We start from the raw sequence: 22,842 nt of genomic DNA, 5'->3' as shown, positions 1-22,842 counted from the left end.
TCAGAGTGGCGTCATATACCCGCGCTTTGTTTGGAACGTCAGCTCGTTTGGCGGGATTTAGGCTCCGGGAAGAGACAGGCAACGATTGTTTTGAGATGTGAGTTTTACTATTAGATGACATGTGTAGTTAAGACACCTAATATTATTGTAATTTATGCAATTAGTGATAAATACGCATGAGGACTGGTGTCAGAAAGCAAATGATGCTACTTAAACTATGAACTATGTTAGTTAACCTAGCATTATTCAAGTTTAGAACTTCTAGTTACTGTTTATGAGCTCTCATGAGAGCGGTACTGTAATATCTCTGTGTATTTATTGGTCGTCAGTTATTTAGACTCATCATAATAATCGCTGCTGCTCAATCAATGGTTTTATATGGATCAGATCATAATGATTTTAAAAGACGTCACATTGTCCAGTTTTAGTAAACCTATTGTTCAAAACTCTGTCTAGATTTGCAATGCAGTTTCCAGGCAGAAGAAAGAAGCTGATCGGCAGCTCTCAGAATGATCTGTACGATCACTGTCTTCAGTTTTATGGACAGCCTCCTCTGGAGAACATCTCTCTCACTGAGTTTGAAACATTTGCAGTGGAGAGATTGAAATGTGAGTCATCTGCATGATTCAGGTGTAAAGAGCCTTCTAGTGAGAATTATTTTACTATGCTAATCATATATTTGTATATATAATTAATTACTATGTGCTTTTCCAAGTGCTCAAGACTGTCGAAAACCTTGGGGTGAGCTGTGCGAAAAATTCAGAGCCATACTCCAAGAAATTGGATGCTGAAATTTTAAGCCTGAACTTCCCACACAAGGCAGAACTGGTGAGGACAACACATTCTTCATATACACTTTTTTTCTTATGCTGCACATTCACTGCATACATTTTGTTAAAATAAACATTTTCAAAATCTTCAAAACGAATTTGTCTATAATGAAATGATGGGTAGGTATTTTGATTTTACTATATCTTGCTCATAATTCATTAAAAAGTTATTAATGTTATGTTTTCCTTATGCTTTTGAACCCTTTAAATGAGTAAACTCCATTTATTTTATATCACATTTTTTTTCCCGTTCTGCACTAATGACTCAGGGAGGAATATCCGAATATGAGAAACGAAGAAAAGACCACATCTCTCATTTTATTCTGCGCTTGGCTTATTGCCAGACGTAAGTATTCTTAATGTGCAGTCCAGCATGTATTTAAACAGATTCATTAATTATTTTGTTTTGGTTATCTTTTTTTGTGAATGATACTAATCTGTTTTTTTTTTTTTTTTAAGCGTACTGAAACTTAAGCTATGAATTTGCATATGTAACATTTTTAATATAAGTTGAAGCTAAACAGTTTACAGCCCTACATGCAGGGTTTTGCTCAAGTCATATTCTCTCTAAATGTATATATTTAGGATCATTTATTGGCAGTTTTTTTTTTTTTTTTTTTAATGTAAGGTATAAATGAAAGCATATGCTTTTATTTCATTTTAGGGAGGACCTCAGGCGATGGTTTATCCAACAGGAAATGGATCTTTTCCGCTACCGATTTAATTACCTTCAATCAAAGCACAAGACTGACTTTTTGCATAAAAATAATTTGAAGTATGAGACGGTGAGACTGTTTTAAATATTAATTTAATTCTTGAAACATCCCCCAATTCCCTTTCTTTTGATGATATCAGAAAAATCTGTGTTTTTTATTATTTTAGATGACAAAAAGTGATAAATAACTAACTTAATCTATTTTGAGGTGTTGTTTTCTGCTCTAATCGGATTCAAAACCCTCATCCAGCTTCCCAATACATTGTTGACTAATCACTGTCTAATTATTGTCTTATTTGAAAGATCCCATCATGATCATTGATGTTTTAGATCTTTGATGGTGTGTTTTCACGTACAGTCCTGTAGGGGGCAGTTGTTCAACACTTATAACATGGTTCATCTTTTAGTTCATGTCTTTCAGTTCCACTCTCTTAACATTCCTAATATGATTTCAGAGCTATGCTTGTGTTTTCCAGTCGTAAATAAATGCTAATGTCATTATGTCCCTGAATAAATGCTAAATAATATATTTTGTCATAACCTTTTCACACGATAATTTAATCTGCTGTTTTTCTTTCAAGTTGCTCTCTGTGGTTATAAGTGCTTTTTGCCAAATGTTGTCCCTGCTTCATCTCTTGTAGTTCAATCTACAAAAAGGCCAACTGTGCATTTTCTTTTCCTTTCATTTTACAGGTAAGTTCAGAGGACAAGAAAAACCTACAAGACAAGCTCATTGCCTCCAGTTATGGATTAAGTGGAACCAAAGTGGTAGAATGTGATGTCTACAAAGTAAGTTAATTCTAACATTATAAAAATGATAGAATTCTGGAAAATGAGCAACTTTGTCAAATATGGCCTACTAGAAAGGTTCATTTCAAATCATTAAATTTAAACCAAGTTAAAGTTTATAATTCATGTTCTATGATTTGTGTTTATCAGATTTTTCTATTTATTTATTGACCTACCTGTAAATCTTTTCAAATAAGCATAAACTGTAATACTTTAACATTATGTTTGTGCAATAGATTTAAAATTGATTTACATTATATAACTTATTTTTCTGTGTCAAAGGTGCCATTCCAGGATGCCCTGGATTTAGTGCGCACAAGGAAAGTCTACTTGCTGGCTGGAAATGCTTACATTCCCCACTATGAAATTGTCACGATTGTTCTTAATGACTTCCGAACAAGACTGTCCAAAGCACTTGCGGTAAGTAACAAAATTGGAGCCCCTTCACAAAACATTCAGTGACCTCCACCAGAGGCTCATTTGTAAGTGGTGAGATGGATGTTGTAAACTTTGAAGGAAGGCATTATTAGGAGGGATTTTGCTTTTGATTGGGAATGGTTTCAGAGTTCCAAAAAAAAAAAAAAAAAACACCCCACACTTAACATGTAATTCTTCACTAAAACTCAAAGGTTTCCTATTTTCGAAGGGTTCATAGCGGGGTTATTGTAAGCTAGAGAAACAGAGCTTGTAGCTCTCAGTTAGAGTTGATGGGGGAACTGTGTTAAGGTGGTCTTGGATGACTAGAAAGGTAACGCGGCCGAGAGGTTATAGCAGTCATGAGATTGCTTTTTTCTTTTAAAGGTGTGAAAGAGTGGGCGTAGAGATGATAGTTTGAAGAGGCTTAACGTAAAGTGCTTGATGGCACACACTGAGAAGTCATGGGTCATTTCCACCCTCAGACGGAGATTAAAAGGCGGCTAGGAGATGGAGGAGGTCAGAGGGAGGGTTGTTGGTCAGGAAATCAAAAGCAGCTTTTCTGTTAGCTCCTGCCAAGATTGCTGTAGCCCACCATGGAGGCGTCTTGATTTTTTTTTTCCCAACTCTGCCAAATGGCAGCAAAATATGCTTCCCTGCGATAGGCTATTATCCTTTGAAAAACGATGCTTGTGTTTGTATTCCTACCATTGAGTTTCTCCCCTTGCATCATATTTATAACGCATGTTAATGTGATGTGTGTCAGGATATTCCCAGCAGACAGCACACTGAAGGCATTTCATGCTTGATGTGGAGCATGAGCTTTGCTGCTTCCTTGTTGTCTTTTGTTCAGTAGCACAAGCACATATATTAAAAAATATACAGGATCAAACAGGCTTTAATCTTTTGAAAGTAGTTAGGCACTGTACTTGAAATGCTATTGAAGAAATGTATTACACTATATACAGACCCGTGTGGGGTCAGGATATTTTTTGAAAGAAATACTTTTATTTAGCAAGAATGCATTAAGCTAAACAAACATGACTAATAACGTAAAGCTAAAGCAGTTTAAAAGATCTACAGTGCTCTCTTTTTCCATCGAGGTTTTGTTAAGCACGAGCTCACCGGTTATTTCATTGAGGTTATGTATCAAATAACACTCTAAATGTGAAGTGCAGTTTAAATATTTCATTCATCAGCAGAACGGTGTGGTGGCTGTTAAGGTAATAGCTGCCTGTTTGTCATCTTCACTCCATTAATATCCGAGATTCAAATGAGAGTTCCTGTGATGGTAAACAATGCAGCAGCAGGTTTAATTGCTGCTATAACTGGAGGAATTAAAATGTGCGTAGGATATAGGGAACAATAATAAATCGGGCTGCTTTGTGAACTCAGATTACTTAACAACATTAGTCTGCCCAGCTTGGGTTTAATTGGGCATTTTAATTGAAACTGGGGAGCGGTTGTGTTCGGTTGATCACTTGTAAGTGGAGAAGAGACAGGCTTTGTGCATTTAGTGCTGGCATGTAGTCTGCATAAATTTCCTTGTGCTTCTGGGATTGAACGTTCTTTGTGCTAGTTGAAAATGTTTTGTAGGAAATGTGTTTTGTTTCTGAGTTTTATGTCACACCTGAATGTTGGGCATTATGATATGTCATAGATGGATGATGCAAAATTAAGAAAGGCTGGTCTCGGCATGGTAAATTATCTTTCAGCTTGGCGGATTTTTTTTTTTTTTCTTCTGTCATCTACATGCCATCTCGTCAGGGCTGGCCATCATAGTGAGTCTCCCAGGCAGTTGGACAGCTGGTGGGATGGGTTTTATTTTGGCGGAATGTTCTCAGAAAAGTCATTTGAATTATTATTCGGTAAGCTCTTGTCCGACCAAAGCGGGGAATAGACACTGCTAGTCAACAATCTCCCTCCTGCCAGCATATTGAAGTTGTATAAGCCCGCGCATTAATCCATCCTGGCTAATGAAAACATATGCTGCTTGCACATTTTCTTTTTGATGGCGTTCAGGATGGCCATGCTGGAAGAAAATGAAATGTGTCAATCTTCATAGTCTCGTCGACTCCATAAATCAGGCCTGGAATGGGTTTTTTATGATACTCAGAATCATTTCCATTGAGGCTGTCAAAAATCAATTGCCTGGTTTAAAATCCTTTACCATGCATCACCTAGTTTAACACTGAATGTCCATTTTAGTAGAGCTGTCATTGACCAGTAATTGTTGCAGGTGAATATTTCTAAAAGTGAGGGAATGCATTCATTTGCTACGTTTTTTTTTTAGTAACAATGTTTTTATTTAAGGTAAAGAATGAGAGTATGAGACGTTAGAAGTTTGTTCTGAATTTGTTGCATGGACTGATTTGACCATTGACTCAATTTCCTGGCCATTGTAAAGCTTTTTGAGGTTTTACAAGGGTGGCCTTTTGTCCTCATTCAGGCTAGTGCTGCATTACCATTTTGCCAATTCAAATTTTTACGTTCATTCATCCTGTACATTCATTTTTATGCCCTTTAAACATAAAAGTCGTTGGGGAAGTCGTGGCCTAATGGTTAGAGAGTCGGACTCGTAATCGAAAGGTTGCGGGTTCGAGTCCCCGGCCGGCAGGGATTGTAGGTGGGGGGAGTGAATGTACAGCGCTCTCTCCACCCTCAATACCACGACTGAGGTGCCCTTGAGCAAGGCACCGAACCCCCAACTGCTCCCCGGGCGCCGCAGCATGGCTGCCCACTGCTCCGTGTGTGTGTTCACTGCTGTGTGTGTGCATGTTGGATGGGTTAAACGCAGAGCACCAATTTCGAGTATGGGTCACCATACTTGACAATACGTCACAATACGTCACGACTTTAAAATATAGCACAAAAAGAAAAAAGAAAACATTTATGTTGTTGTTGTTTTCTCACGATACATTATGCTCTTGAAAGCATCAGACTGTGTTTAAAAACTACAAACTTTCAGTAAAATTTTGAATCATTAGTTTATAGATTTATGTAGTAACATAGCTTACATTTCTAGCTTGTACTTTTCTTTTTTTGGTGGTGGGGCCAGTGCAAATTTAGAAAATGCTAAATGAAAAAAAAAAATTTTTTAGCCCTTCAATACTTTATCACAATTATCATTACTTCCCTTGACACTACATCTAGTCAATCTGAAAGAATTATAGACCTATGTCAGAGTAGTGTCATATTTAATTCTTGACAGGAATGAAAACAAGGCTGTGAGTGATAGAAGTACGGATTGTACTGTTGTTTAACAACATATTGATTGTTCACCTGATAAAACATTTTCCTAAATATATAAAAAAAGAAACTTTCAGTAGGCAAAACTCTATATAACAGGAATGAGTATTGAAAATGACATGGTCCAGAACCTTTATGCAGTGTGTGGCATAGTAAACACTGTAATTCCATCCCTCATAGCCTTGTTTTCATCCATGTAAAATTCAATATGGTGTCTAACCTGATTAAGGTCTATAAATAGATCTATAAATGATGCCGATCTGTGTCTGGATGGTGGACATGGCAATGTTCCTGCTTATACCCCATGTTTCATTGACTGCCTGACAAACCCGCTGAAACTTAGTTTCTTTGGAAAGTGTCAAAGGTTCTCCTGGCATGCAAGCTGCAACTGGCCAATTATGATTCAAAAGCCTTTCATCGTGTTCGGTTTTTAAAAGAGTAGTCAGTCACCAGCCAGCACAACGTGGTGAAATACAAAGGTAGTCATGTAGAGTTAATTGTGTCCATGACGAACAAACAGAACGTCTGACATGGCGATCCGTTCTTAATCAAAGCTGAGCTGCGGCTTATGGTCCGACATTTAAAGCGCTATTTCCATCAAAGTCAATGTAATTCCCTCTCGTTGTTCAAAAGTCATCATGGATGAAGCTCTGCAAATATTCAACACTTTGTGAAAATAAGACCTCTAATATAATGAGACTGTCCATTGATGGAAATTATAATTAGCCTGAGCCTTATAAAGCATGTTAAAGACTATACCATCTCACTAATTCTTTTTCTGTCATATTGGTAATGAGGTTTGGTTTAAAGCTTCAGTGTTTTTGACTTTCACACTGTTCCTATGATTCCTTTTGTGCTTTTTAGGGCTCAATTATATATATATATATATATATATATATATATATATATATATATATATATATATATATATATATATATATATATATATATATATATATATATATATATATATATATATATATATATATTTTTTTTTTTGCTGGTCAGGCAAGTAGTTCAGTATTTCAGTAGTTCAAATTATTTATCTAGTCATTTGGTAACACTTTACATTAAGGTTCATTAGTTAACTGTATTAGTTAATATGAACTAAGAATGAAGAATACTAATACAGCATTTATTAATCTTAATGTTAATTTCAACATTTACTAATGCATTATTAAAATCAAAAGATGTGGTTGTTAACATTAGTTAATGCACTGTGAACTAACATGAAAAATAAATTAACAACTGTATTTTTTATTAAAAAACATTAACAAAGCTTAATAAATACTGTAATAAATGTATTGTTCATTTGTGTTAGTTAATACATGAACTAATGTTAACAAGTGACACAATACAAAAATATACAATGGAAGACACTTTTTCTGGAAAATAATATACTGTCACATTACTGATGTCATTTTAAACCCATCCAGATACTTCAAAGACTATTATAAATTCATACTTTCAACAAAACCCAGACCTGCCAACCTGTACGCATTTTGCGTAGCGGGCACGCATTTTGACCTCAAAGTACGCAGGTACGATTTGTCACTTTAAACTACGCAAAAACCTGCTGACGCCTTTGTGCAGCACAAACCAATCAAGCCACCGCAATGAAAGAGCACTTAGACCAATCAGAGCGCGGGGTTCAGTCCCCATCTAGCAAGTGGGATGATTGACAAATGTGTAGACCTATCATTAAAAAGAGACTGCAAATAGACAGCAAAACAAAATCCCGCTCTGTCTCGTACGTTTTTTTTACTCCCGCCGTCTGATTTCTTAAGAGGACAGTACACACGGTACTTACAACTAAGGGAAACGGGTTGGGGTGGATGTGGAAAGTTACAATATTGAGTTGAGTTAACTTAATCCTCTGGAGTCGACATGATCGCATTGATATTCTAGACGAACTGTGAATAGAATAAAAGCACACATTCATATTCAGTCAGATCTGCTGCGGTTTATTTGTGTTCATATAGCTGCACTCACTGAACAGCATCCTAATATTAGGGCTTTTAGTCCAAAAAAAGTGCACGTACTTGGATAAATACTGATATATTTGCACTAGAGCTTCGCCCGTGTCTAATAAACCTTTAAAAAAGTCTTACTGGAACATTCACATCTGTGTTCAGCTGCTGACAGAGCAGACAGTTACTGTGTTTGAGTAACAGCTTCACAAACAGCCTTTTCAACTACACAGCATTATTTCTGTATTACAGTCATTCATAAGTTAATAGTTCAGATATAAACACTGATGTTTATGGTAGCGATCAAAATAGACCTTTTGAAAGTTAACTGGCGCTTCAAATAACGTTTGTGTCGATTGCATTGTTTCGCCACTGTGGCGAAAAGTGACTTAAAACATGTATTTGTGATTGAATCAAGAGATTAAAAACGCTGATTCATCTAGTAAAGAAACAAGTGAAGTATTTATGAGTGAGACATTAAATCATTCAAACCACTTTTTCATAATTTTAATATGAACTAAATATATTAAATGCATATTAATTTAAATGTTTAATAATTTGTTCAAATTAAACACTTTTAAATAGACTGCAGCAATGATATTTTGCCACACATTATTTTGTTTCGTGGGAGAATCGTGATCTCTGTTTGAGACAAAAACAAATTGTGATTCTCAATTTATCCAGAATCGTGCAGCTGTCATATGTGACTGAATGCAGACCTTTGGGAAATATCTAACATGAATAACGTTATCCTAACACTACATCATTTTCAAGCTAGTTTGCCTATTCACCAGGCATTTAAGTTGGCAAAGTAGTGTAAATTTATGTGCTCGGTGACAGAAAAGTGTTTGTGTGTTCATGCCTTGCAGCTAAAAACACAAAAACATGACATCAGATGAGGAAACTTACAGGGAGAGAGAGAGCAGAAGACCTAAAAAGAAACCAAAAAGAGTCCATGCCCCACAGCAGTTCCTCACAAAATATCAGGATATATCTCATATATATACCCCCCTCCCGTTGCCATCACACAAGTGGTACTCCAAAAAAATTTCAAAGGTTGGCAGGTCTGCATAACCTCACATATCTTAGCCAGCCATTTATAACATTATCTTGGTGGTATTTATTAGAGATGCACCAAATGCACAGCAACTGAAATTATTCGGCCAAAAATAGCAAAAAAAAAGCCATTTCGGTGTTCGGCTGAATAAGAGAAAAGACCGAATAAATTATACCGAACAATGACGTGACGCGATCAAATAGAGGTGCGCACTAATGCAGCAGACATGTCGGCAGTGTGGAAGCATTTATAACTCAGAGAAAGACGAAAAATGATTACAAGCACCGACAGCGAGAGAATGATTAGTGCGGCATCTCATGTCTCCGATGAAAAGAGGAAGGGGTGATTGTTACTGGTTACTGTATGATGATTGAAATCGCAAAATGGCCTAAAACAATTAGTAATAAATAAATAAACTGCAGAACGTTATGTTTTCAAATACAAGCACGAATTGCATGTATTCTGCCAGCGCTGCACGAGCTCGCAGCGCTAACGGCTTGTTAGCCAGGTTTCAAAGTCCAAAGCACAAGGAAAATCTGAGCTGAAACGGTGTTATTCGTCAGTTGCTCATTAACATTTTTACGAATTTTTACAAGGCATTTGGCAATGCGATATATGCGCCAAACATCTTCGCACATTTGTATTGAGAATAATTAATGAATCTGCCGTTGTCAACAAAAAGAAGCCCTGAGGACTTCTTGCGGGTTTCCGCCAAGCTGAGAAAAAGCAAGAACTCCATCAACATCCATAAACGTTAGTATTGTAATTTTACTGTTGTTCTTTAAAATACAATAAAATGACAATAACGATAATAATAATTGCGACAGCTCTATTTATACAGTTTTTATAATAGTGTTCAAATTGGGATCTATATTTTCTAACCTTTTAAAAAGTCCGTAGTATTTAAATGAGTAGTGTTCACTTTATCACCAGAAACTAAATGTTTTCGTTTGTAAGACATAAAAGGATGCCTAACAAACTTATGATGTAGTGACATTTCAGCACTGGCCCGGGCAAGTGGCAGTTTCATCAACATGCTGAAGATCTCTTACAAGCTCAATATGGTTGAGCTTTGCTTCTTTAAAAATTGGCGCTTGCACTCCAGAAAATGAGAGAATGAATTAATTAGTTATGTTTTCTCTGGATGTTTTATAGATTTAATCACCAGCCAAGTTTGCTGACTTGATCACGTCAGTGTTCTTTTTCTCATTAAACAGAACTAGTCCTAATTACGAATCTAAAAATATCATAAGTGCCCTCTCTGTGCTGCCTGATCTTTTGCTTTTAACTTGATTTGCAGGATTTTGACTTCCAGAACTAAACTTGACTGAAAGAAAAGGCTTGTCTTCCACTGAAACAGTAGAAAGCTTCACATCTTAAAATAGATACTGGCAATTTGGAGCATGCATACATCTTTCATTGTTAGAAGTGCTTGTGAGAGGGGAAACTTTGACACGAGTTTAAGATATTTGAAAGTTAGATTTTTATGTTCATTGGAGAGTTATTACTTTAATTTGGTGCAAAATAATACGTTTAATTAACTCCGTTTAAATATTTTGGAAAGGAATCAAATAAGTTCTAAAACATCTTTTTCCCTTAAGATTTTCTTCTTTTTTTTTTTAGTCTTTGTGAAACAAAGAGAAGCTATACACACATACTGAAGACTGCTGGATGAATTCAGTTCTGTCATCTATGGGTTGCCACTAAAAACTATTTTTATTTCGTTTAATCTAAACGATTAATTTCCCGCAAAAAAATCAACAATTTTACTTAAAAATATTTTATTAAACCAAATGAAATCCAAATTTCTATGAAATCCTTTTTTAAAGTGAAGTGCAACATAGAGTGCAAGAAGCAAGTGTCCATCTCAGTCCAAATCACTGAAATCAAAGATCAGTATTATAGTGTGAGAATGACAACATATCCACACATTCTAGTCTAATAATAATGAAATTATAATCAAAAAACACTTTTTAAAGGATTATTTACCAGAAATATTATTTACCATGTGCAGTATTTCTGAAAAAATACTTTTTTAAATATAAAATCTATTAATTGGAGATGCTTTTTATTATTAAAATTTAATGGAACAATTTAAATGGAATCCAGAAAATAATGGAAAACAGAATTTGGTACAGATAAAACTGTAAAACTCAATTAATTAGACAGGCTTTTTGATTAATAAAATTTAAAAAACTGAATTTGGAAATAAAACGGATTTCATAGGGCCCTATAATTATTATATTTTTTGTGGTAATAAAAATGGATTTAAGTGAACAATAGCTTTTAAAATGACTTCAAGTACATATATAATAGCAATGATGCAATAATAATTATCAAAAGTCATATGGTTTTATTGAACAAAACTGTTAAAATACATAATGTATTATAAACAACAGAGCTAATGTAGATTACGTGTTACAACAAAGGTCTGCAGGGGACGCCAACGGCCTGACGATTATTTTTACACATTACTGTTGAATATTGACCAAGCACCATTTAATTCAAACGTACACTTAATCTTTAATATTTGGCCATTTCTTTAGGACAGATTACATGAATATGTGGACATCTATCCGTGTAAACTCAGAGTGAGGGGTTGAGCTTTTATTTTGAAATTGTGATGTATTCTCCTTTGTTTGTGTAGATTTATAAATGATTTACATTACAAATCTGATGAAATGGGGCGCGTTACATTCTCAGATGAACGTTATAATAAACACAAACCCACAACAGCATGCAGAGATGAGTTTGAGACGCTCCACATGTAAATGATAACAGTTTCTGTGGAGCTACTGTGAACGCAGCCGCTGTGAGACGCACGAACTTAACCTACACGCATGGAAATAATTAAAGAGCATATACTGTGTGAACGGCATCGCATATAATTTAATTGAATCATAGCGTTTGTGAATTCACAATTATGCTTAATTATGATTTTTAAATGGGTTTAATATATCATGCAGCCTTGGAAAATAGTCTAAAAATGTGTATCTAAAAATTCTCGTCCGTGAAATGCACCACTTCCGTTATTTTGCCGGTTAGTCGATGCAAGCAAAATGAAGTCGACGACATTTAAAAATCGACTAGTCGACTAAAATCGACAAATCGCGACAGCCCTACAGAATAGGATTAAAAAAATTCTCATTCGGTATCTAAGGCTCTCATGTAAGTCGCTTTGTCTGCTTCATATACACTACCATTCAAAAGTTTGGGGTCAGTAAGATTTTTTAAAAGAAAATGATACCTTTTGTTTAGCAAGGATGCATTAAAAGGATGCACTAAAGCAAAAAACTAAAAACTTCTACATAATTACAAAAAAAATCTGTTTCAAATAGTTGCTATTACATAAATCTTACCAACCTCAAATGTTTGAATGGTAGTGAATAAGGAAATAAGACATTTTATTTGATTTACTTCCTAATCTAATGTCATATGGCACGCCCCTAGATTTTGACTGCAAGAGGCTTCTGCAAATTTGTTGTCCTGTTTTGTGTTTTTGAGCATCAGCACGCATACAGAGGTGTGTTTGTCATATCAGCCATAAATGTGACCTCTTTTTGTGCTAATGTCATCCATCATCATTTGTGTTTACATTAGAGGCAATTAAACCGGATCATTTCACATACAACTTTTCAGACATGTTTTTCTTTTTTGACTGTCAACCAGAAATGACATTATCAGTTTCTTTTGGCTGAAATCACGGTGCATCTAACTGTATTTACGGTAACACAGTAATGTTATGCCACCAATATAGCAAAGGTATTGGTGGCATAACATTAAATAGGAGGATACTGGAGGATGAAAGAATTGTTCGGAGGGTTGTTTTGTGCAGTTGAGGCGGTCTCGGCGATTCCATGCGGAACATAAATACAAACTAAAAAACCTGTGAAATCCAAGTTGAATGGTTCTGTGATATGTGATAAGGTTGTAAATGACCTCCAACGATACTCACTTGTAATCAGTTTTTCCACACTGACTGACTCGAGGTTCTTCTGTTTAATTTTGTGAAGTGTTTCTTTTTATCACCAGGTTGTGAAATATTACCTTGTCGCTAGGCATCACACACTTTTCGAAAGTAAAGCTTGACCTAATTGAGTGTCACCTGGGTAGAGTAGAAAAACACAAGCACTTCCACTCTGCCTGCCAACAATTCAATTGATGCTGTCAATCCAGAGCCCAATTTGATCCATTTGGCTGTAGCTTGCGTGTCAGGCTAGGGCTGTGTGGAGGTGCCGATGGATGGATGGACACATGCTGAAGAACATGGCAATGGCAAACTCTCAATCATGCTGGGTCCTTCCGTAACTGAAAGGCCATCTCGAACAGTTGAAGGTGTATTTTCTCTTGTCCTCTTGGGTGATTAATGAGCAAGCATGGCTGTTGTGTGTCCAGACGAAGGGCTGATGCATTCCTTGCTTCATTATCTGATCAATGCGGAGGGACTAACAACTTGAGTCAACAAAGCTTAGGGATTGGCTCGGATACTCGGAAAGTGGTTCGCATCAGTGAGTAATGATTATAAGTTTCGCTCTGAATAGCCTAATTTTTAACTGTATCTTAATTAAGTCAAGTATTTAAATAAAATTCCCTCAATGAAATGAATCAGTTGGCATATAAATGAACTATATGCAGCCATGTGATAAGGCTGTCTGCTAGTGCATTAAGCAGTAAATTATAACAGGATTGTTAATGGATGGATAAATGCACTTTAATGATTTTGAATAGAACCTTCAATGCAAATCAGCATCTATTGTACTGCACACAAGTATGTAACTATGTATGCAAAAAATACATTGCTGGACTACATATAGTGCAAATGTAAAGTGAATGTAACCTGTTATTTTAAATACTGTGGTCAAAGCTCTGTCAGGGCTTCAGATGCGATAGCGGACTCTCCTCAGGCTCTTAATTATTGATTTGCCATGATTTTGTAAGAATACAGTGGTAACATATTGGTACTATGGTATAGAAAACTAGTATCTTAAACTACAAATACACACAAATATTACAGCTCATCTTTTTTCAGCATTTTCAGCAATAATATGTTTATTGAACACCAAATCAGCATATTATAATGATTTCTGAAGGACCATGTGACACTGAAAACTAGAGTATAGGCTATAGAAAATCATCTTTGCCATCACAGGAATAAATTACATTTTAACTTTTTTTTTTTTTTTTTTTTTCCTGTTTTGTTTGAAACCACTTTGTGCTATAGTTTTCTTGGTAGTCAGACCAGTGCATCCTCTTACAAAATATATTCACACTGCAGGTAAAAAGGTTACAAAACGATCTCTGCCCATCTGGTGTACCGGCCAAATAACAACACTGATGGGAAACTAGAAAGGTTTTGCATTGTATAATGGCATCTAACTGGAGAGGCAGCACTTATGTCAATGAGGTCTTTTAAGCACTGGCTTATTCCACCAAACACATTGAGGCAGTGTGAAGAGAATGTGCAATTAAAAACACATCGGCTTCTGTATTTTTAATTGTCTTTCAGTCTAGCTCTAGACGTTCTACCCACAAGTTTGCAGTCCAGTGGTCTTGTGCTGTTGATTTATGAATGTGTAATGCCAGGCTGGAGATCTCTCCCACTCTGTGCTGTGCCAAATGTCCTGATGAATGCTGGAGGAGAGAGATGACCTCCTTGCGGGATCCAGATAACAAGATTGATATGGGTTCCTTGTCGGCAAGTCTTGCCTGGGATGTAATGATGTGAGCGCTCCATGCATTTATCAAAGCTCCACTTGTAGTCTTGTCTTCAGCGTCTCCCCTCTTGCTTAAATGCAGAACAGGGAGCACTTTAAGTAGTTTCCTGTCTTTAGGGAAGCTGGGAGCCTTCTGGCATGTTTTGTACAAACAGTTCTTCAGTACAACAGCAATAATCGTTTTCTAAATATTTCTGGTATTGCACACAGGTGTCAGTTTCTTGCCAGAGATTTTACGAGAAACAGACGTTGAGAATTATTTTTATTTGTGATTTTATTTTACTAATTGTTTTGCCTGGACGGCAGCTACAAATTAATTGTGAAATAGAGTAATTGAGAGCATGATGCATGGAAATTTGCAAAATAGTTTAGTAATAGGGGTGTAAGAAAATATAGATACACGTGAGTATCGCAATATTTTGTCTGGCGATACTGTATCGATTCTCAAAAACGGAATATCGATATAAAAACACAAATAAATCTGACAAGATTCATGGCAGTTGTTTAGTTTTGAGTTCATATCCCGACCGCTAGATAGCAGTCTTCATCTCTGAACCTAAACAGTGACAGGAAAGTATTAGGGCACACCACTAATGTTAGCGTTAATATAGTTCGCTGCCAGTACTGGAGGATGAAAGAATTGTTCCAGTTCCCGTTTCGGTGTACAAAGTTGAAGCGTGGCGTCATTTGGGCTTTTGTGGTAATTTCCGCCTCTGTTCTGCTGCTTGCCGTATCCCGTGTGAAAAGCCTTCGCGGGGCGCTGCGGGCAGCAAGGTTGCTGTGCGGCTGCAGCTTTCTCTCGTAATTCTGGGGGTGTTTTGTGCAGTTGGGGCGGTGCTCGCGTCACGGTCTCGGCGATTCCATGCAGAACATAAATACAAACTGAAAAGCCTTTGTAATGGAAAGTTGAAAGGTTCTGAGAAATGTTCAACATCTGTATTTATTTTATTGTTTTACAATTGTTTTGTTTTCTTTAGGAATCCTTCAAGCACTTTATTTTTCATTGATATTAAGCAGATGTCATTTTTTGTTCAGATCAAATTATGACATTGTATATTACAATTGTTAACTTAAACTGTGAGCCTTTAAAGCAGGGTCTAAAATGATGTATGGTCTTTTTATAAAATACATTTTATACACATACATTTAACTAAAGAATCCTGCAAGCACTTTAATTTTTCCCCCTTTACTCGTACTGCACAAAAAGTGGTTCAATAACGTTGAATGTTACAGGGACTGATTGTTGCGTATGCAGATCCCAGTGTGCTCAGGTTAAACAATTTTTATTTATTTATTTTTTGCAAAGGTTTGCATATGGTGGTGTGTTCTTAAAGGGATACTCCACCCCAAAATGCTAATTTTGTCATAAATTTCTTACCTCCATGTCGTTCCAAACCAATAAAAGTTTTGTTCATCCTTGGAACACAATTTAAGATGTTTTGGATGATAACCGGGAGGCTTGTGACTGTCCCATTACACTGTCAAGGCACAGAAAAGTATAAAAAACATCGTCAAAATAGTCCATCTGCCATTAGTGGTTCAATCTGAATTTTATGAAGCGGTGCGAATACTTTTTGTACGCAAAGAAAAAACAGATAACATTTATTCAACAAAGTGCATGCGCTATTCTCTGTCATCAGTAACACAACAATGTTTTTTATACTTTTCTGTGCCTTGACAGTGTTATTTACTTGGCAGTCAATGGGACAGTCACAAGCCTCCCGATTTTCATCCAAAATATCTTAAATTGTGTTCCGAGGACGAACAAAGCTTTTATGGGTTTGGAACGACATGGGGGTACGTGATTAATGACACAATTTGCATTTTGGGGTGGAGTATCCCTTTAATGACAGCTTTCCTAAAAATATATCCTATTCCTAAAATAAGAAATATCCCAATATATTTGCCTTTCATACAGTATCGCAATATATCGTATCGCAACCCCTGTATCTGGGGTTGATGGTTCTTGCCAATACACAGCCCTATTTAGTAATGAAGTTAAAGACTCATAATGTTCCATTGGAAATATCAAACGGGTGAATGTTCGAGAAGATTTTACAATGATCTGCTTGCTTTGTTTGTGCCAATAAGCAGTATAATGCGTTTTGAATTATGAAAGGATCTCTTCATTAGATGATAATGATCTTGTGTGAATAATTCATTTTATTATAGACTGGACTAACATTTAAATTTATTGCCTACATTTTATATTGATAATTTCTCTATTTAAGCCTTGAGAGGATGTTAATGTGACATTATGGATCATTAAAGAATTGGAAAGCAGTAGCGGTAGCTTTCCAATGGCAGCGTTAGGGCTTTCTCTTTTTGTGAAGGTGAAATCATTCCAAGAAGAATGCTTCACACACTCGGTGCGCCTCTCAACACCGCCCACTTGTGAAACGTGGTTATCGCTTAAATTTTCCAATTTTCCTCTCACAAAAAGCCAGGGCTTCTGAAAGGCACTTGAATATAAATATTTTAGGGTTGTAATTATTTGAGGGGGAAGCATTGATGTTTAAATATTTAAGGCTTCGTCTTTCAGTATGCTGTGACAGTATTTAGTGAGGCTCTCAAACGGTCTTATTGCACAAAGTCTCAGACGTCTGTTACAGCATCAGATTATATCTCAAGTATGGATGGGTAATTGTATTTTCAGCTGTTTTATTAGCATCTTGATTTCTGGTTTGATGCTGGATCTACATGCTTGACATTCTTCACACTTCAGTGGAACGCTTCAGGATGAATTTGCAGTTTGTTGATTATAGGGTAGTCATGTTATGTAGTTTTTATTTATTTTTCACTCGTAGTGATGGATTCAGCCTTGGAGATGGCGTTAAGAATGGTACGTTCATGTTTCAGGAGGTAGGGGTTTGCATGGGGTTTCAGAGGGGGGCGGGGTGATTTGAGTTCAGGGCTCTCTCAGCCTGGGGAAAAAGCTATTGAGCAGTCTGGCGGAGCGGGCTCTGATGCTCCGGTACCGTCTTCCTGATGGTAGGAGCTGGAAGAGACTGTGGGAGGGATGGGTGGAGTCCTTCACGATGCTATTGGTTTTGCTGGAGCATCGTGTAAGGAAAATGTCCAGCATGGAGGGGAGAGGGGCACCGATGATCTTTGCAGCTGTGTTCACTGTCCGCTGGAGGGTCTTGCGGTCAGCAGCACTGCAGTTCCCGTACCAGACAGTGATGCAGCTGGTCAGCACACTCTCAATGGTGCCTCTGTAGAATGTGGTGAGGATGGGTTGAGGGAGACTTGCTCTTTTCAGCCGGCGGAGAAAGTGTAGGCACTGTTGTGCCTTTTTGGAGAGTGACATGGTGTTGGTGGTCCAGGTGAGATCCTCTGTGATGTGCACCCCCCAGGAAAGGACAAAGGACAAGTTGCTGTCTAATATAACACCCCGATTTTTGCTAAATTTTTAAATAAGTGAATATGTCTGATGGGCATCATGGGAAATGTAAAATTGACCTCCAGTGAGACGTGACCTTTGAGTTTGCTCTCCGTCTGTTCATCCCTCAAGTACCTCTGGTCACACATGGAGTGAAGGCCACTGAACTGCACAGTGTAAGAAGGCTGGAATTGGATCACTGTTTGCTTTTCATATCACACTAAATGCCTTTAAGGATAGAAGATGATGTTAGATAAACACACTAACTCGCCTCAGTACAAACTCTACAGTACGTGCCGGTGTGTAAAAAATACAGACCCAGCACATATCTTTCCAGCAACAAGTTGAGTGAGATCAACGCGAATTTAAAATGGGGAATAAATATTAGTTATAGAATAAAAAAAATAAAGTGTCCAAGGGGTCAATATATGATAACTGAATGGGTCAGTCTTGGGATAAGTGTTAGTCTATGTTTGCTTGCTTCGTCTAGTGCAGGGGTTTTCAAACTTGGGTTCAGAACTTTAAGCATTTAGCAAATATTTCATTTTACTCTTACCTAATGTTTTTCTATTTGTTACTTATAAGAAGGGTTGTTAATCATATGATTTAAGCCTGGAATACACTACGCGATTTTTTTTTTTTACCCTGATTTTCCAGTCTGAACAAGTTGACGCTAGTTGAGGAAAGTCAGAGCCAGTCTGCAGACTACAGTTGACAGATTCCACAGAAAATCGCAGAGTGTATTATGGTCACAGACTTTTTTTAGCTTCAGACTTTGATTCTGTCCAGTCGGAGGATATCAAACATGTTTGATATTTTCAGACGATTTTAGAAAACATGTTTTTGTAGTGATTGGAACAACTTTAGAGGGAAGTCGTGGCCTAATGGTTAGAGAGTCGGACTCGTAATCCAAAGGTTGCGGGTTCGAGTCTCGGGCCGGCAGGGATTGTAGGTGGGGGGAGTGAATGTCCAGCGCTCTCTCCACCCTCAATACCACGACTGAGGTGCCCTTGAGCAAGGCACCGAACCCCCAACTGCTCCCCGGGCGCCGCAGCATAAATGGCTGCCCACTGCTCCGGGTGTGTGTTCACGGTGTGTGTGTGTTCACTGCTGTGTGTGTGCACGTTGGATGGGTTAAATGCAGAGCACGAATTCCGAGTATGGGTCACCATACTTGGCAGTATGTCACTTCACTTCACTCAACTTTAAAGTCTGGTAGTGTCCACTTTTTCTTTGTCACCATTTATAAAGTCGGTAAGTGTATGATGCCTAGTGTTTTAAACATCTCTTCAGATTTTAAATCATGTACTGTATTCCAGCCTTAATCCTGATCAATTAATTCTAGTTTCTCACAGTAAGAAATCTATTTGTGGATATAGAACTAGTCCTTATATCTGAATTATTATTATTATATTTCAACATATCTGTTATTAAGGTTTGCAGTGGGTTGAAAAAGTCACTTTATTTTTTATGTTTTAATGTTTATGTAATTTTTTTTGTTTAGTATTTTTAATGTTACTTACTATTTTGGGTTTGATTTAGTGTTAGTTGCTTGTAATTATGAAATTTTGTAGTTTATGTAATGTAAATATTTAATTTACTATTGCTAGGACAGTAAATAAATGTAACGCATAACAAGGACACATTAATATAAAGTGTTACAAGATATACTTTCAAGTTGACATAAGTAATATTTTCCAGATACATAACCATTTCTTTTGGCTTTAGTGTAGTGGCTGTATACGTTTATATACATCAGTATAATTTTACCAATAAACTGTTGTCTTTATATCGTACTTATGCCACCCATTCAGTATATGACAGTTATCGGATTGCTGTTCGTTTCACACTATACACAACTATCTGTTGTCGCCAATGTCAGTTCCAGTCAAAACACATTTCACACTACAGGCCTTGGGTCGCAGATAGATTAACCTGCGAAATATCTGTCAGTCAGCTGCGCTTCTCTCAGATCGCGTCTTTGAAAAATCACACACATCAATTGTCACTCACGTGAGTGAGCATTGATTTGCCTTTGATTTTAAGCCTTTGTCAGTGATCTCCATTAACGGTTGACGAGTGGTAAATCAGCTCTTAAATGAAGTGTGTGGGTGACATTACTGTTGTCTAAACTCTAAACAGGTCTTTATACATCAAATGCATATAACTGTCTTTATTTTTTTAGAAAGTATTTTAGAGATCTTGCCTTTTAAAATGTTTGGAAACCCCTGCTTTCATTTGGTCTTGCCAAGGTTGGCTGAAAGTCTTAGGTGATGTGCATCGTGGCAGCAGTCATACCCAATTTCATAGGTTTCATCATGCCTTCATAAAAAAAAAAAAAAAAGACCCCTGATCCAGTGTCCAGATGGCAGTACTGTCTCCTCACAAAATGTGAAAGTTGAAAACCTTGAAGTGTCTCCCAAGTATCTTTTGTGTTGAAATACTTTGGATCCTTTTTGGAAAGGCAGTCAGTGATCTATGCGGACCAAAGGATAGTAAATGATCCTGCACCATGCATCAATTCGCAGCAGTCAGCCGGTTGTACGGTGTGCCAGGTTTTAACGCCAACTCTGCAACTCTGTCTGTCCCTGAGCTCCGGTGAATTTGCATTGAATGACATTTTGCTGTAACGCTAACAAGAGAAGCCGGTGTTTTCAATCAATCAGCTTGTGAAAGGCTCTTGAAGTCAGCACAGGTATTCTGTGGGAAGTGCCTGAGATTATTGTGCTTACACAGCAAGTGTGATGCTGGTCACCAAGGTTTCCGCTGAATTATATCTGCGTCTGTCTCAAGGACCCTGCAGAGCTTAAGATATAAAGCTTGTCATTTTGGAACTTGCCTTTGGGGTTAAAAGTTTTGTCGCTCAATTAAGAGAACTCATTGTAAAGTAATACTTTAAATAAAGAGTCCAGTTTTGCAGCCGTTGTAGGTTTCCAGTGTTTTTGTGGTTTTATTTCCTCAGGCTTTTTTTTTTTTTTTGACAGGATGGAAAAGCAGAGGGCAACACTCTCAGCTCACCTGTCACTCCTTAAAGCAAAATATTCCCATCCAAATGCTGTTAGCACTTGACGGGTATGAGTGAGCTCTCCAGACCACGCATTAAGCTGTATTTCAAATCAGTGTTAGGTCTGTTGGTTCCAGGCATTCCTACTTCTATTTCTAAGCATTTCTAAGTTAATATTTTGAGGGCTGAAGCAAGCGTTTGGCATGCTGTTGCTACTTTGGTCCATCTAACGTAATGCTGGAAAAACATGTTTGGTTACAAATTTGTAATATATTTGCTAAAATAAAATCTGTGATTATGATTTTATTCATTTCATTTTCTGAAACTCTGCCATTTATGCAAATATTATGCCATTTTTTCCCTTTATTTAAAAAAAAAAAAAGGTTTTGTACATGCTGCAGAGATACACTATTAAAACATGTTTTGAGCCAATTCTGTTTTCATTTTCAGTTTGAAGTTGAATGTCACGCAGTAAATATTCTACAAGAATACTCATTTACACTGTTACAGTGTAATTGTACATTTAACTACTGAGTAATATTAATTAACTGCATATACTTACTATATGGTCAGAGCTAGGACTAGGGTTTGGTTTAGGGTTAGCTGCATGTAATTAGGCATAATTTATTGTAATTATTATAGTTGTCACATGTGTAATAAGGACACTGTAAAATAAAGTGTTACTTAATACTATTTGGTAACACAGACGAACATTTCACCTTAACTGGAAAAAAAACTTAATTACCTTATTTATTTATTTTATTTATTTATTTATTTTAATTACTAAATTTCAACTTACAAATACCTACATTATTATGCTACACACAGGGATATATATTTTATTTAAATGTGTATAATTATTATAATTATTATAATTTTTTTCTTATCGAGAACCAATACACCCCTAGTATGCAGTGACGTATAAAGCAGTTCAATAAAGTCACTTTCAAACCAAGCAGCTTTGTTGGTCAACGAGGCAAATCCGCATTGGCGATTTAACCCATTGCTAAAGTTCTGTTGGGACATTTTTCCAAGTAAAATTTCTGATTACATAGATTCCTGTTGATATTTAAATGATCTGCCAATGAAAATTTCTTTAATACTGATGTGACCAAATTATCACTCACCAGCAGTGCTTCTGAGAATAGAGAAAAACTGAATAAAATAATATAAACAAAAAATAAATAGGCCTACACTAAATATATATAAAATACATAATGAACAAATTAAGATGACAAAACTAAAACACAAACTGAATCCTTCTATGCGCTTTGAAGAATGGCATAGTCGTTTTCCCGTCAGACATAAAAATATATAGCAAGCCTACTTCAGTGTAGCCTGTGTGTCTTTTTTCAAGTAACATGTCGACATGCTGTACGGATGCTCCGGTTAGGATTTTTGCAGCCGATACCGAGTACCAATGTCTTGTTATGGTGATCTGCCGATGCCTATTCTGATGCTTCAAGCTTTATATAACATATGTAATAATGTTATATAAATCTCAAATTATTCCTTATACAGTGAACATTACATTTAAACTCCTAAAAGAACTAATTGGAGTAGTTTGATGCAACTCATTAGGTTTAATTTAACATTGTCCAATGTTAGAGAGAGGACAAAATAAATAGAAACATTTAAACTCCAACATGGAGAAGTGTGATGTAACTCATAAGGTTTAATACTGTCCAATATGAGACTGAAGAGGAAAAAATAAATAG

At 36.6% G+C, this 22,842-nt stretch overlaps 1 protein-coding gene across 1 annotated transcript in view; it reads left to right on the top strand.

The window, feature by feature from the left end:
• LOC306884764 (DNA primase large subunit-like) overlaps window positions 1-22,842 on the top strand; it is a 73,582-nt gene continuing 50,740 nt past the window's right edge. The window contains exons 1-7 of the mRNA XM_079440949.1: window positions 1-97; window positions 457-608; window positions 716-828; window positions 1,100-1,176; window positions 1,495-1,615; window positions 2,239-2,334; window positions 2,617-2,754. Of these exons, the coding sequence (XP_079297075.1) occupies window positions 464-608; window positions 716-828; window positions 1,100-1,176; window positions 1,495-1,615; window positions 2,239-2,334; window positions 2,617-2,754 (690 nt within the window). The 5' untranslated portion in view covers window positions 1-97; window positions 457-463. The remainder of the gene's footprint in view (window positions 98-456; window positions 609-715; window positions 829-1,099; window positions 1,177-1,494; window positions 1,616-2,238; window positions 2,335-2,616; window positions 2,755-22,842) is intronic.

Source organism: Barbus barbus (genome assembly GCF_936440315.1).
Source record: "Barbus barbus genome assembly, chromosome: 18".
Lineage (NCBI taxonomy): Eukaryota > Metazoa > Chordata > Actinopteri > Cypriniformes > Cyprinidae > Barbus > Barbus barbus.
This window is presented reverse-complemented; position numbering and strand designations above follow the sequence as displayed.